At 35.7% G+C, this 11633-nt stretch overlaps 5 protein-coding genes across 5 annotated transcripts; 3 read left to right on the forward strand and 2 right to left on the reverse strand.

Moving 5' to 3' along the window:
* Nucleotides 1–3661: 3661 nt before the first annotated feature.
* On the forward strand, nt 3662–4141 carry EV154DRAFT_478596 (uncharacterized protein; the record flags this gene model as incomplete). The annotated part of the gene is made up of 1 exon (XM_051598197.1): nt 3662–4141. One exon carries the CDS (start codon nt 3662–3664, stop codon nt 4139–4141), a length of 480 nt encoding a protein of 159 aa, XP_051460499.1.
* Nucleotides 4142–4324: 183 nt separating this feature from the next.
* Nucleotides 4325–5660, forward strand: EV154DRAFT_478597 (uncharacterized protein; the record flags this gene model as incomplete). The annotated part of the gene is made up of 6 exons (XM_051598198.1): nt 4325–4667; nt 4779–4818; nt 4905–4999; nt 5148–5248; nt 5316–5412; nt 5599–5660. The coding sequence occupies 6 exons, from the start codon at nt 4325–4327 to the stop codon at nt 5658–5660; spliced, it is 738 nt and encodes a 245-aa protein (XP_051460500.1).
* Nucleotides 5661–6910: 1250 nt separating this feature from the next.
* Nucleotides 6911–7347, reverse strand: EV154DRAFT_499324 (50S ribosomal protein L33). The gene is made up of 2 exons (XM_051600458.1): nt 7177–7347; nt 6911–7107 (listed from the first exon to the last, which is right to left on the reverse strand). The coding sequence occupies exons 1-2, from the start codon at nt 7304–7306 to the stop codon at nt 7064–7066; spliced, it is 174 nt and encodes a 57-aa protein (XP_051460501.1). The 5' UTR covers nt 7307–7347; the 3' UTR covers nt 6911–7063.
* A 114-nt stretch (nt 7348–7461) lies between these two features.
* Nucleotides 7462–8438, reverse strand: EV154DRAFT_415685 (DnaJ domain-containing protein; the record flags this gene model as incomplete). Its single annotated transcript, XM_051595687.1, has 3 exons — nt 7462–8170; nt 8231–8289; nt 8346–8438. The coding sequence occupies 3 exons, from the start codon at nt 8436–8438 to the stop codon at nt 7462–7464; spliced, it is 861 nt and encodes a 286-aa protein (XP_051460502.1).
* A 2297-nt stretch (nt 8439–10735) lies between these two features.
* Nucleotides 10736–11503, forward strand: EV154DRAFT_499326 (uncharacterized protein). Its single transcript, XM_051600459.1, has one exon. The coding sequence runs from the start codon at nt 10816–10818 to the stop codon at nt 11302–11304; it is 489 nt and encodes a 162-aa protein (XP_051460503.1). The 5' UTR covers nt 10736–10815; the 3' UTR covers nt 11305–11503.
* Nucleotides 11504–11633: the final 130 nt, after the last annotated feature.

Below are 11633 nucleotides of genomic sequence, written 5' to 3' on the forward strand. Positions count from 1 at the left end.
CTATTTTACGCCCGACAATGTATATTTTTTCTATTTCGAACCTTATTTTTTCCATGGTCTGTTCAGAAAAAAAAAATTGAACTGCATAACAAGGCACGATGGAAAACAAATCGACTTCGATCCGATTTACGGTCCATACTCTCATTAAAAAATTACCGCCTTCATAAGTTCTATGGATCAATTTGATTGTAAAAAAATAATAATATAGTAGAGGCGGACCATCAATTACCACTTGGGGGAACGGGTAACCTAGCACAAAACTTTCATTTTCATCGTGGTTGAATAAGACTGGACCATCCATATTACCCCTCTCATATCTATATAGTAAGATTGGTCTGTGCCAAATCTTCATATGTTAATAATGACACGTCTATCATTCGGGTTGGCGGGAGAATGAAAAACGAGGATTATTGTCAAAAACATACACCCCAAAAAAAATTCCCACGTCATTTCTTTAGCGTTGATTTAATGCACAGTGTAGCAATATTTATTTTGGTGTGTATAACATGCATCATGTCGCGTATCAGCTGTAAAAAAAAAACAAAAACATCAAATGATGGTTGGAAGGCACATTGTAACTGGTTTCACCACTGGTTTTAAAAAAAACAAACGTCATATTCGCAATGTGTAAGCTACACGCACCTAAACTCGTGTCAAGTTTGGTTCTCAACAACAAGGAAAATTAAACTAAAAATCACTAATAAATCATGTAATGATTGTGATTTTTGAGTCTTGTAAAATATAATACTTCTCCAGGCAATTGTTTACAATACTTGTCATTTGTCTGGAAAGTGACACTTTGTAAAAAATAATAAAAAAAAGATGCAATAATGTGGTGGTTATAAAAAATATTTAAAACTGTTTTTGTAACACTTTTCTTTTGTTTCTTTACATTTATCAAGGCAATGTTATTTGTCTTTATCTACCTGTATTATGTCAAACTACTTGGTTAAGCTGATTAATATGAAAGATATAATGAGAGGATTATGAAAGATATATTGAGAGGATTATGAAAGATATATTGAGAGGATTATGAAAGATATATTGAGAGGATTATGAATAGTATTGCTTTACCTCAAACTATTCATTGGGAGCGCCAAAATTTATCAATGAACCAGACACGAATACTAACGAACATGCTCTTCTGAAAAATTTAATGTATCCCTTCTCACTTGCTTAGATACAAAGATCAATTTAATATTACACCAAACAGTTGCCGACAAAACAATGTGAACCGACTGATAAGGCTGTTTCTCAAAACGATTTACATGTAAAAAAAAAAAATGCTCTAGTGCTGTGGCCAGCAGAGTAATATCTGACCCCAATTTAAACCATCATGATCTCTTCCATATCAATCATTTAGCATCCCTTGAAGGCGATATCAATTTTACGGATCTCTTCAAATCATAATATATTATCAACCAGATACATGAATACCTGTAAATTCACATGACCTAACAATCCTTTCCAACTGCATCGTTTCCAAATGCATCGTTTCAGCTTGATAAACAGAAACATATTGCGGCTTCAATATATTTACAAATATTCAACATGACGTATACTGGATGCCGAAGCGGGTACGAGAAAAAGTCACTAGTGAGTCTAAATAATGAAATACGTATTACACCCGAATTAAAGTAGTCCATGTTGACTAATGTCAGACTGTCGGCTATATCTTTGATGTAATATATCCAAGCTTCGATTTAAAATAGATGCGTGGTTTGACAGAAAACATGTTTGTTCTTCACATAAGAGCCTTTACCAACTGATATGCAAATGCCGCCTTGATGAAGCGATCCGACGATCTATCATATAAAAAAGGCTGTTGTGTATTCAGCATTTGATCCCAAATTTAGGTTAAAAATTCGACCTTCACTGGTCTGTCAGAGGAGACAGGCCAGCAGACATGCTTTTTCTTTTCCTTGGTGTAAGGTTATCAGGGTTTAAAACAAAAAGTACGTAGTATTTTAAAGGCTTCTTTTTATGATTGTTGCTAAAAAAAATATACACTGATAAGGTCGATCTTGATTTGTTCAAATTGTGTATTGATATATCTTTTTAGAAGGTTTGGAGAGGAGGGATGATGATGAAGAGCTAGTCTATTTTTATGATATTAATCATTAGTCTAGAAAAGTAACTAGATGTAACAGGATCATCTATAAAAACCAAAATAAGCATTATATACCAATCATGGAAACCCACGACTTTGAGATTTTTCATAAGCTATAATCAGTGAAATTTTTTCCCTGACGTGCCAATTTAATGAGCTTAAGTAAATGCAAGTTAGGTACAGCAATGAGAAAAAAAAACAGATTATACCACTGTGGTTTAATTAACCTATTCCTAGTTATTGGAGAGATCATCTTTTTTCTCCTATGGGCTGTTATGGTAGTACTAAGGCATTTAAGTATAAAAGTGCTGCGCACAAGATGGTATCCCATTCACCATTTACACAAAAATCAGGAGTATGACCACTAGGAGGACAGTAAAAAATAAAGTGGGCTTCAGTTTAATAAGCGGGTCTCTTAGGGACAGCCAAATGGTACCCGATCCTAGACTATGACTATGTGCATTTTGGTTATCCCTAAGAAAAGCGTTTTTCTTTAAGCTGACTGTCTTTGAAATTTAAGATGCATCCTTAAAAAGGTTTAGGGAGAAAAAACAGCTGTGACTGTGCATTGTCAAAACGCCCTTATATTGTTTCCCATCGCAGTTGTTTTTCTTTTCTTCTTTTTTCTTTGTCGATTGTTCAAAAGCCAAATATGCCACATGTTGGGAAACGATCAAACCGATAGCAACATTAAGAGAATTAAGGAAAGGTTTATTAATACCAACAAGTTAATGAACCTCAAAGCAAGGTAAATAAATAAAAATAGAAATAAAAAGTAGATAAGGTAGAGATCTAACGCGTGTCGAATATAGATACCACTGCTCAAACAGATAAAATCGCGTCGCTTAAGTCGACCGAAAAATTTTAATCAGAAAAAATTATTTCTCTGCGAAAAACTTAAATTATAACAAACTGGTGCCGAGCAAACAACTCACCTTCCTGGTGACGCTCAAGTCATTATAAACAGAGCTCAAAAAAGAATGCAAGAAACTGAAGCTTTCTTGGCTGCTAGCAAAAAAGCTCTTCAGAGCTGAAATGTAAGTTTACAGTATTAATCTCTTTATATATTATGAAACTCATAATTGTTTTATCACTTTAGCTGTATGTAAAACAAATAAAACCAAAGAATGAAAAGTTGGCGGCCGAAATAACTGTAAATAAAGAGCCAAAAACATCAGACACTCACCGTCAAGAGATTGCGGATAAAGATAATCTCATCCGCTCTTTACGTGACGCCTTAGACCAGCTCGGCCATCTTTCATATTTTCATCCGCTCTTTACAAACTAATGTCAAGAAATTAGACGCGGAGGTCGAAAATATACAGCACAAGTTTGACAAGCTGGAAGATGACTATATGACACTTTAAGTGGAAGCAGGTCTTCAAACAATGAAGAAGAAACCCAGGAGTTAAGATTCAGACTAGATCAACTAGAAAATGACAATCTTGAAGCCGAATCACGAATTCAGCATCTCGTATCAGAGCTTTCTTGCACGTGGCGGGTCCTGTTGTGGTTGAAGCTTGTGCCAACGATGAAAAGCAAACTTAAAACATGCTTGAATCATCTAAACAACGTGCAACAAGAAGCGACAAGATGGATTACCTACACGACAGATCATTAGTAGAATCTTACCATACAACTGATCTTGGTACGATCTTGTCTCACGATGTCCAGCCAAGTCCATTTTTAAGTACGCCTTCCTTTGGACAGACATCTAGACTGCTTGTAGCTTCTTCCGCTCCTGGGCGTGCACGCAATGTGGCACTCGGTCAAGCTGCTACTACACAACAGGGCCTGGCTCGATCGACTCTCCCCTCACCGGTGCAGCCCATTTCAACCCGACGGGTCTCAGCTTCTAAAATTGTTTGTTCTACTCTGTTGTACCCAGGGGTAAGAAAAAGAATGGTCGGCTTAGCATGTTTGTTAGCAGCCGAAATCCAAGCAAGGTCATCGATATTCGACTTCTTATTATTCCAGTTCACGATTGACCTTCTACTTCTGAAGAAAGGGCAGCTAAGAGGTCAAAATTGAATACACGGTATGTCCTAATGATTGAAGACTGGGTCCAAAAGAAGATGCTGGGAGCGGAAGCTTTTTTTAAAATCCATCTTTAAATCGAGCGACTACTGTATAAAGTATATAAAAAACAATAATACAAAAGAACGATTAAGATATTTTGTTACTTTATTCAACTGAAGTCTTAACTACGAAATAATGGGGTCTATTTATGCTCTTTTGAACGCTGACTGTGATTACAATCGCCAGTCCATTGTCTTGACTATTGAATTCCACATGAATTCAATGGTACGTTGTCACCGACAGATTACTTCAATGACTTCTAATAATATTTTCTATAGGCTCTTCCATTGTATTCAATGTGTCAGAATTCCAAATTTGGAGAATTTATTTAAATTTGGATTACGGATGATTTTATCTTATGTGCGTTTAGCACAACAAGTGCGGAATCGAAGGATTGTACCGAAATTGACGTGCAAGATAACTGAATTTCAAGAGAAAGGCATATGTCTGGATACTGTCTTACCACTGTTCATAAAACGTAAGTATAAAATAAATAATATGCATGGAAATTCACCTTTACTAAACTATACCCTTATGCTGTAGGTAAGGCCTTTCATGACATCTTTACAAAACTATAGCGCCAAATTAGCTAAATGTCTCAAAACCAAACGTCCCAATGTCTCCAGTTTGTAAGTATTTACAATCAAGGACTGTTAGTGAGCGTACAAGGGACAAAAGGGCGGGGTGACGGATCTAACCTTATATATTTTTCTAGTTGTTACTGCCGTTTGCTTTGTTTGTTACGTAATTCCAACAATCATGTTGAACGTGCCCGAACACTCTGTTTTGATGTGGTTCGTGGATCCACTTGTAACAAAAACACATGTTCCTGTTTATACAATATTGTCTTGTTATGAGTAAAGAGCTTTTGGTATTGTTAAAAGCTGTTCAAAGCAGTGTCCGACATATCTTCGATCACTCGGATATTCCTGACAATATCAACGTAATGTACATAGAGATCATAAACGCTGTAATTGGACCGCACTATACCAAATCCCTTCAACAATTGAGGTGATTGAGGAAGTCGTGGATCCCGAAGGTGTTACAGTGACAAGTAAAGTAAATTTAATAAACCCAACATATTTTACCAATCGCATTTGACTGTTTGAGATTTAAAACTGTGAAGTCCTTTGAGTTGATTTTCCACGTCCTTGGTGACTGGAAAAAATTGTACAATACATTAACAATGGATGTGATGGATGACGTGGCATTAGAAACCATGGGTAACAGACAAATTTTACTTGCTCTGTCTTTGAGTGCCTAGTCAAGCCGTAAGTAATACATTTTTGTCACCAAAGTCATAATAGAATAATAAGGCTTCAATTTGTATGTAGCCACTTGCTCCAAGTCCCACGAACGAACCCAGGCGCCCAATTTGAATTAACGAGCGTACGACTCAAAACAAAAAGGGTCAAAGACCGCACTCGTAGAAGCCATCAAGAAAGTGGTTCTAAAGAAACAGCAATCTTAATGGGATAAAGCTTCATACAAGGCATCTTATCAGTTTTTTCCGAGGAAAAAGAACTCTCTCTACTACTAAATAAAGCCTTGAACTATCAAAAGGAATAGTATAATCATAAATAAATGGCTTTTTTTTTTGGTAATAATATTTTTAGACCTGACTTTTTTAATGAAGACTTAAGTATTTTTGAAAACGTATGTAGCCCATTGAATAATCCGCCGGAATCCTGTGCACAACATGGCATCTTTTGTGTGCTATATGCCATAGAATGAGCATTAAAAGTCACTTTTTACAAGGGGATTATTTATGTATCCAAACAAGCAATTAACACTAATGATTATATCATTTAGGGGAGATGGCTCAATTATGATGTAAGGCAACTGTTTGTGAAAAGCAGAACTCCCGGCTATGAAGACCGGATAAAAAGATAACAGTTAGTAAATGATTTTCATTAGAAGACAGCCAATTAAGTTGAATCATCAGATGGAAGAAAATGTTCCTTTAAGTATGTATCTATTATGAGCCGTGTTGCAAATAAAAATTATATTGGGAACAGTGTAAACAAAGAGCTTGTGCAAAAATATTCTTTTATTGGTATCTGGCCTTCTTCGTTCATTCTTCAATAATAAATTACGGCAGAATAAGCGATAGTCGCTACTGAGAGAAGTTCCACGTAATCTTCAAATTTACATATACGGAACACAGTAGGCTGATAGCAATAATCATAGTAACGCATTAGCCCAGTAACAATTTTTGCCAGTGCCAACTTACAAATATTATAAAAGCATAAGCAGTTACATTTATCTGTTGCGACCACCGATAACAATCTGGTCATTTAAGACGGTCGAGACAATTGTCTTAAAATCTATTTCAAAATTGTTACCGTGAACATTTCTGGACTAGAATGTGTATTAAATATTGAAACAAATGATAATTCGCGCTTTTGAAATTTTAAAAAAAACATTCTCATTTACATTTTTACATAAAACAAACACATACGTGACTAATTAGAACAGAAAGACAGTATATGCAAAGGATTTCTGTATGAGTTATGGCAGCAGAACGTTATGCCAAGGTTTAAGGTTGAGAGGTCAGCGTAATTGATAGTCTATTGTCGTCTATGATCTCCCAATTATCTACACTGGGGACGTTCATTGTTTACATGAATATCGCAATCTTTTACCCTTACTTCACTGGAAAGACATGTAAACGTCGCTGAGTTCCTCATTTATAATTCACCTTGATAAGCCGTCTTTTCCCTCCCCTCTCCACAGATAGCATGTCGTTGATTTTGTTGGTTTATTATTAGAAAAAAAAAAAAGGAATCTAATCTGTTGCCGTTTTCATATACGAGTTTAATTTGTGTTTGTGGTAATAATAATAAAAATTATGTACAGGGTTTGATTTTTATCTTATTTCTTCATTTTGGTCTCGGTAAACAAAACATGTTGCTTGACTAAAGGAATAAAAAAAAAGATTAGGGGATGAGTTCCTGATTAGTCGATTGAATTCATAAATGTATTACCCATGGGATCGTATTTCATCAAGGACAATTTTGCAGAGATTCTGGGACGACTCTTAATGTAGTTGAAGCCGGTACCAGCAGTCGATAATAATTTAACGAGAATAACTCTTGCCTTTGCTTTCTTAGCCATGTTGTATTTTAATGGTTTTTTGACAAGGAAAAAAAAATTACAGGTAAGGGGTAATATGGGCTCCGGGGGTAGAAAAAAAAAAAGTAAAATTAAGTCACACACTATGGAGTTTCAAAAAATGTCGCATTAAGGTTGACGTGTCAACTTTTTATTTATTAGACTTTGGTAGGTCTTCTACGGCCTCCAACCTTGGCACCAACAACATTCACCTTTTCACCTGTAGCTCTCTTACGAAGAGCCTTTTTTGCAGGAGCTTTAGGTGATTCGACAGCAGAATCCACCTTTTCGTTTTGCTCCTCTTCAACTTCTTCGTCCTCTTCAACAATAGGCTCCTTCTTTCCTGTGATCTTGTTGAACAAGCGCTTGGGCCAAGCAACAATAAAGAGACTGTCAAAAGTAGGTTCAGTGACCCATTCAGCATCCAAGTGGATAGGTTCTCCAGAGCGTTCATCAGGGTAAACAACAATTGCAGTGTCGCTCTTAACTTCGCAACGCATGTGTCTTTGACCCACTTCGATATAGCTACGACCCATGGTAGGTGCGCGTCCCTTGGGTGCATCCTGAATCATTTGAGTTCTAGCATTAGCGATAAATTCCAAAATCTTCTTCTTTTCTTGACGATAATTGATCTGACCAGCGATGTATTGCATACCTGCGGCAATGAGTGTAAGCACTACAATCACTGTACCCAATCCAGGTCTGAAACGGCTGTAGAGATAGCCAGTACCACGCCAGCGAGGTACACCGTTCTTGTAGAAGAAGTTGTAACGTTCACGGCTGGTGGGATCACGTAAAATGGTGACAATAACACCTAAACGCGTAAATCTCTCTTTTGCCTTGGGATCACCTTGGTTCTTGTCAGGACTAGAATATTTTTTTAAGTTTTATATCCCCTTTCTCTTTTTGTTACGGCTGCATACTTACTGCCACTTTAAAGAAAGCTTACGATATGCCTTACTAATGTCAGCTTGAGAAGCAGTAGCCTAATATAATATAATTGAGTGACAATTTGAAGCCTATCGTTTTTATTTAAGCTTACAGGTACGCCCAACCAGCTGTAAAAGTTGGTATTCTTTCCTTCAGCCTTTTCCAAAGCATCGACAATGTCAAAGATTTCAAAATCGGCTAACATGGAGAGGTAAATAACAATTTAATAATCATCATCTTTTTTATTTTACCTTCTGTCCAAGCCTTTACATTGGGCACCATGGTTGAAAGGACAACCATAATGATCAACAAAAGACCCAAGATACCTTGGTTCTTTAAAAAACTTATACGTGTCATGTAAAGAAAAGAAAAGTTTTCAAAGATGGATAAAAAGGATAATTGTTTTTTTTTGCAACCCACTCTTTCTTTGACACACACACATCCAAAAAGTTAATTTCAGTCGGAGTTTCGGAGTTTATACAATTAACATTTTGGCTTATAAGCAGGTTGCTATGGGTGTTTGTAGATTTCGAGAGGATGGTATCAATATCTTTCATATAAAATATACATGTCTTTTATTTATTTCATTAAAGTAGTCTGGATTTCATAATTCTGCAGGTCAATTAAACTGTATTTATCATTGTAATTTTTACAGTGTTAGTCCACAGATTGACAACATGAAAAATTATGCACCTTGTCTTTGACAGCGTCAGATAAATTAGTACTAAGATCTAAACAAATTTATCTTTTCCCATTAAAGCTCAAATGAAAAGATGGTTTAGTTCAGGGGGGGGGGGGTTTATGATTATCCGAAAAAGGCCATAGTTGAGGGAGAAAATGCAAGCGATCATTGACAGTGTAGATAGTGTAAACAAAGAACATACAAATTGATGTAACTATCATAAAAGCAGCTTGTCAGAATGCACAACTTAATTTTCTAACTCACCAATGTACACACGTAACAGAATATATAAGTGCTACTGACTAGATCATTAGTAGTAATAAATCGTAAGCAGACAAAAGATTGAGATATTCTTCAAGAAGCAATGAAGCATACGATAATAAAACTTGCTTAAATGAGACTGTCAGTTTATAAATAATTTTCTGCTTCATTGAGACGCATTATGCCGATATTAAAAAAGTAATCCTGTTTAGTAAAAAAAGGGGGTCAATACATGTTGTTGATAGGTTATTACGCGACGATAGTATAAAAAGTTATTTTGACTTGCAGTTGGTAATAACACTTGAAAAATGCCAAAAGTGTCATCCAAGAACCCCGTTAAAAGTTTGACAAGTATCATCTTAAAAAGATTTAACTTATTAAAGTGGTAATATATTTCTAGGCACTACTAGAACAAATGCAGCGTTTTAATGAAAAAAAAAAGAATAAAAAAGAATATTTATCCAATAGCAAACAATGACGTGGATAACCGTTCAAGCTAGTGTAAACGCAATGATGGTATACATATTAGTTCTGGAAAGTTCTTTCACCATAAATAGTGTTATGTGGGTGGACGTGTTTGAAGGAATTTCTTTAATCGAATAACAAATACTTTTATAGATGGTTGTTTTAATTTGATAGGTTTGAAGAATGGAATAGTGTCATGTTTAGATGAAACGAAATACAAATATTTGATTTTTATTTGCCTGTGCAAAAAAAAAAAAAAAAAAAAAAAAAAAAAAAAAAAGAAAAAGTGTTTGCGCGAAAGGGGGCGGATCCGTTAAGGCGCCTCAAATTGCCTTCTTTAGAATAAGACCTTTTTCAACAGATGATCTGGTTCCAACAAGATCTTTTCGAGAGTCACGCCATATGTATAAGTCGCTTTTTTTTTCATGATGAGTCTTTTACTGCTGTGGGCAATTGCATGTACGACAGTGTAATTTTAAACTATTTTTGGGATTGTATGTTGATCTTACAGTTTCATGAGGAAATACACACTGAAACTTGATTTTACGCGGCATGTAGATAACTCATACCTACACCAGACTATGAATTCTGGAGTACACTTGTTATTGATCATGATTGAAATCTATTTACCCTTAATCGTGTAAAAATATGTAAACATGGTCAAAACCTGCTTCACTGTCTGAGTTGAATTAAAGCCATTAAAGCGTCTTTCCTTGTCAATGCAAAAGAGAAGGACGCGATTTGATTGGCCCAAGTCATCAGGAATGAACAGAGGTGTTGTGGTGAGGGGATAAAGCAGTTCAATTTAAATCGAAAAAAATAGTCTTATTTTGATGGATAAGAATATTAAATTTGACTCTTTTGTTAGAATGTTTTATGCATTCCACGTGGGATTGTTTAATATAGTGTATTAGTGGTAATGATGACCACATTGGCGTCAATTAGCACCAAAAAGCTAGTCACGCTCGGAAGGCGTTTTTTTAGTAGGGGTTAAAGAAGGGAGAAGGGAGGGAGAAGGGAAACGGAGAGGGAGAGAAAAAAGGGAATGAAGAATCCAGTCTGTATCAAAATCTATTGGAATTTGAGGAGACAGCAAAAAAAAGGGGTCAATAAATATATAAACAGAGGGCTTTTTTCGCATTTTGTTCAAAAATAATCTTTATCTCTCTTAAACATGACTCCATCTCTCAGTATCGCACTTCCTTCTATTCATCGTATTACAAAGCGAGAAAATAAGGTGATTAGTAAACCACAAACCACTCAACCTCAGACAGCATGCCAATTTACCAACAAGACTCGTCATCATGTGCGCACCACCTCCGTACCTTCAGTTTTACCCAGTTTTAAAATTCAAAAAGACACTAGTAAATTATCAATGGATATTTTGTTGGATGCTATTGATCTTGACCAGCAAATGCGTCAATTCTTTAGAACAGAGGTTGTCAAATCAAAGACCAGAATCAGTACATTTAAACCTTCTCAGGTCATGATGGCAAGACGTCGTTCCAAATCAGCACCTGGTGCCCCACCATCCTATCACCATCAACGTGCTTTTAGTGCTCGTTGGACAACACCAAACCAAACCGTTACTTCAGATTCACAAGCACAAGAAGTAGCAAAATTGATTGTTCAACAACATTTCGAAGCTGTCAAAAAGAGATAAATAGCATTGCTGTCTATCCATCTTTTTATATATATATATATTATAATCATTCCATTCATTTATATTAACATACACTCATTCCTTGTAATTTGTTATATTATCTCATGAAAACCTCTTTTTTTCTTTCTTTCTTTTTTCTCTCTCTTTCTATACAAGTATTATCCCCAAACATAGTAGTCGTCACTCCTATCAAATAAACATACATATAAAAATAAAAAAAAAGCACCCCTTCATTCTTGACACAACAACATTTTGCCCCGGGGAAAAACTCACCCCTTACAACAACATTCCTCTCTGCTGTGCCCCCTCAATGTCAGATGATTAATACT

The sequence above is a fragment of the Mucor mucedo genome, assembly GCF_025094135.1.
Source record: "Mucor mucedo strain NRRL 3635 chromosome Unknown EV154scaffold_19, whole genome shotgun sequence".
Lineage (NCBI taxonomy): Eukaryota > Fungi > Mucoromycota > Mucoromycetes > Mucorales > Mucoraceae > Mucor > Mucor mucedo.

Coding starts and splice junctions, on each gene's coding strand:
- EV154DRAFT_499326 (XM_051600459.1), top strand. CDS start 10,816: ATGACTCCATCTCTCAGTATCGCACTTCCTTCTATTCATCGTATTACA.
- EV154DRAFT_499324 (XM_051600458.1), bottom strand. CDS start 7,306: ATGGCTAAGAAAGCAAAGGCAAGAGTTATTCTCGTTAAATTATTATCG. Junction 7,108..7,176: donor GATGAAATACGATCCCATGG/GTAATACATTTA, acceptor TTATTCCTTTAG/TCAAGCAACATGTTTTGTTT.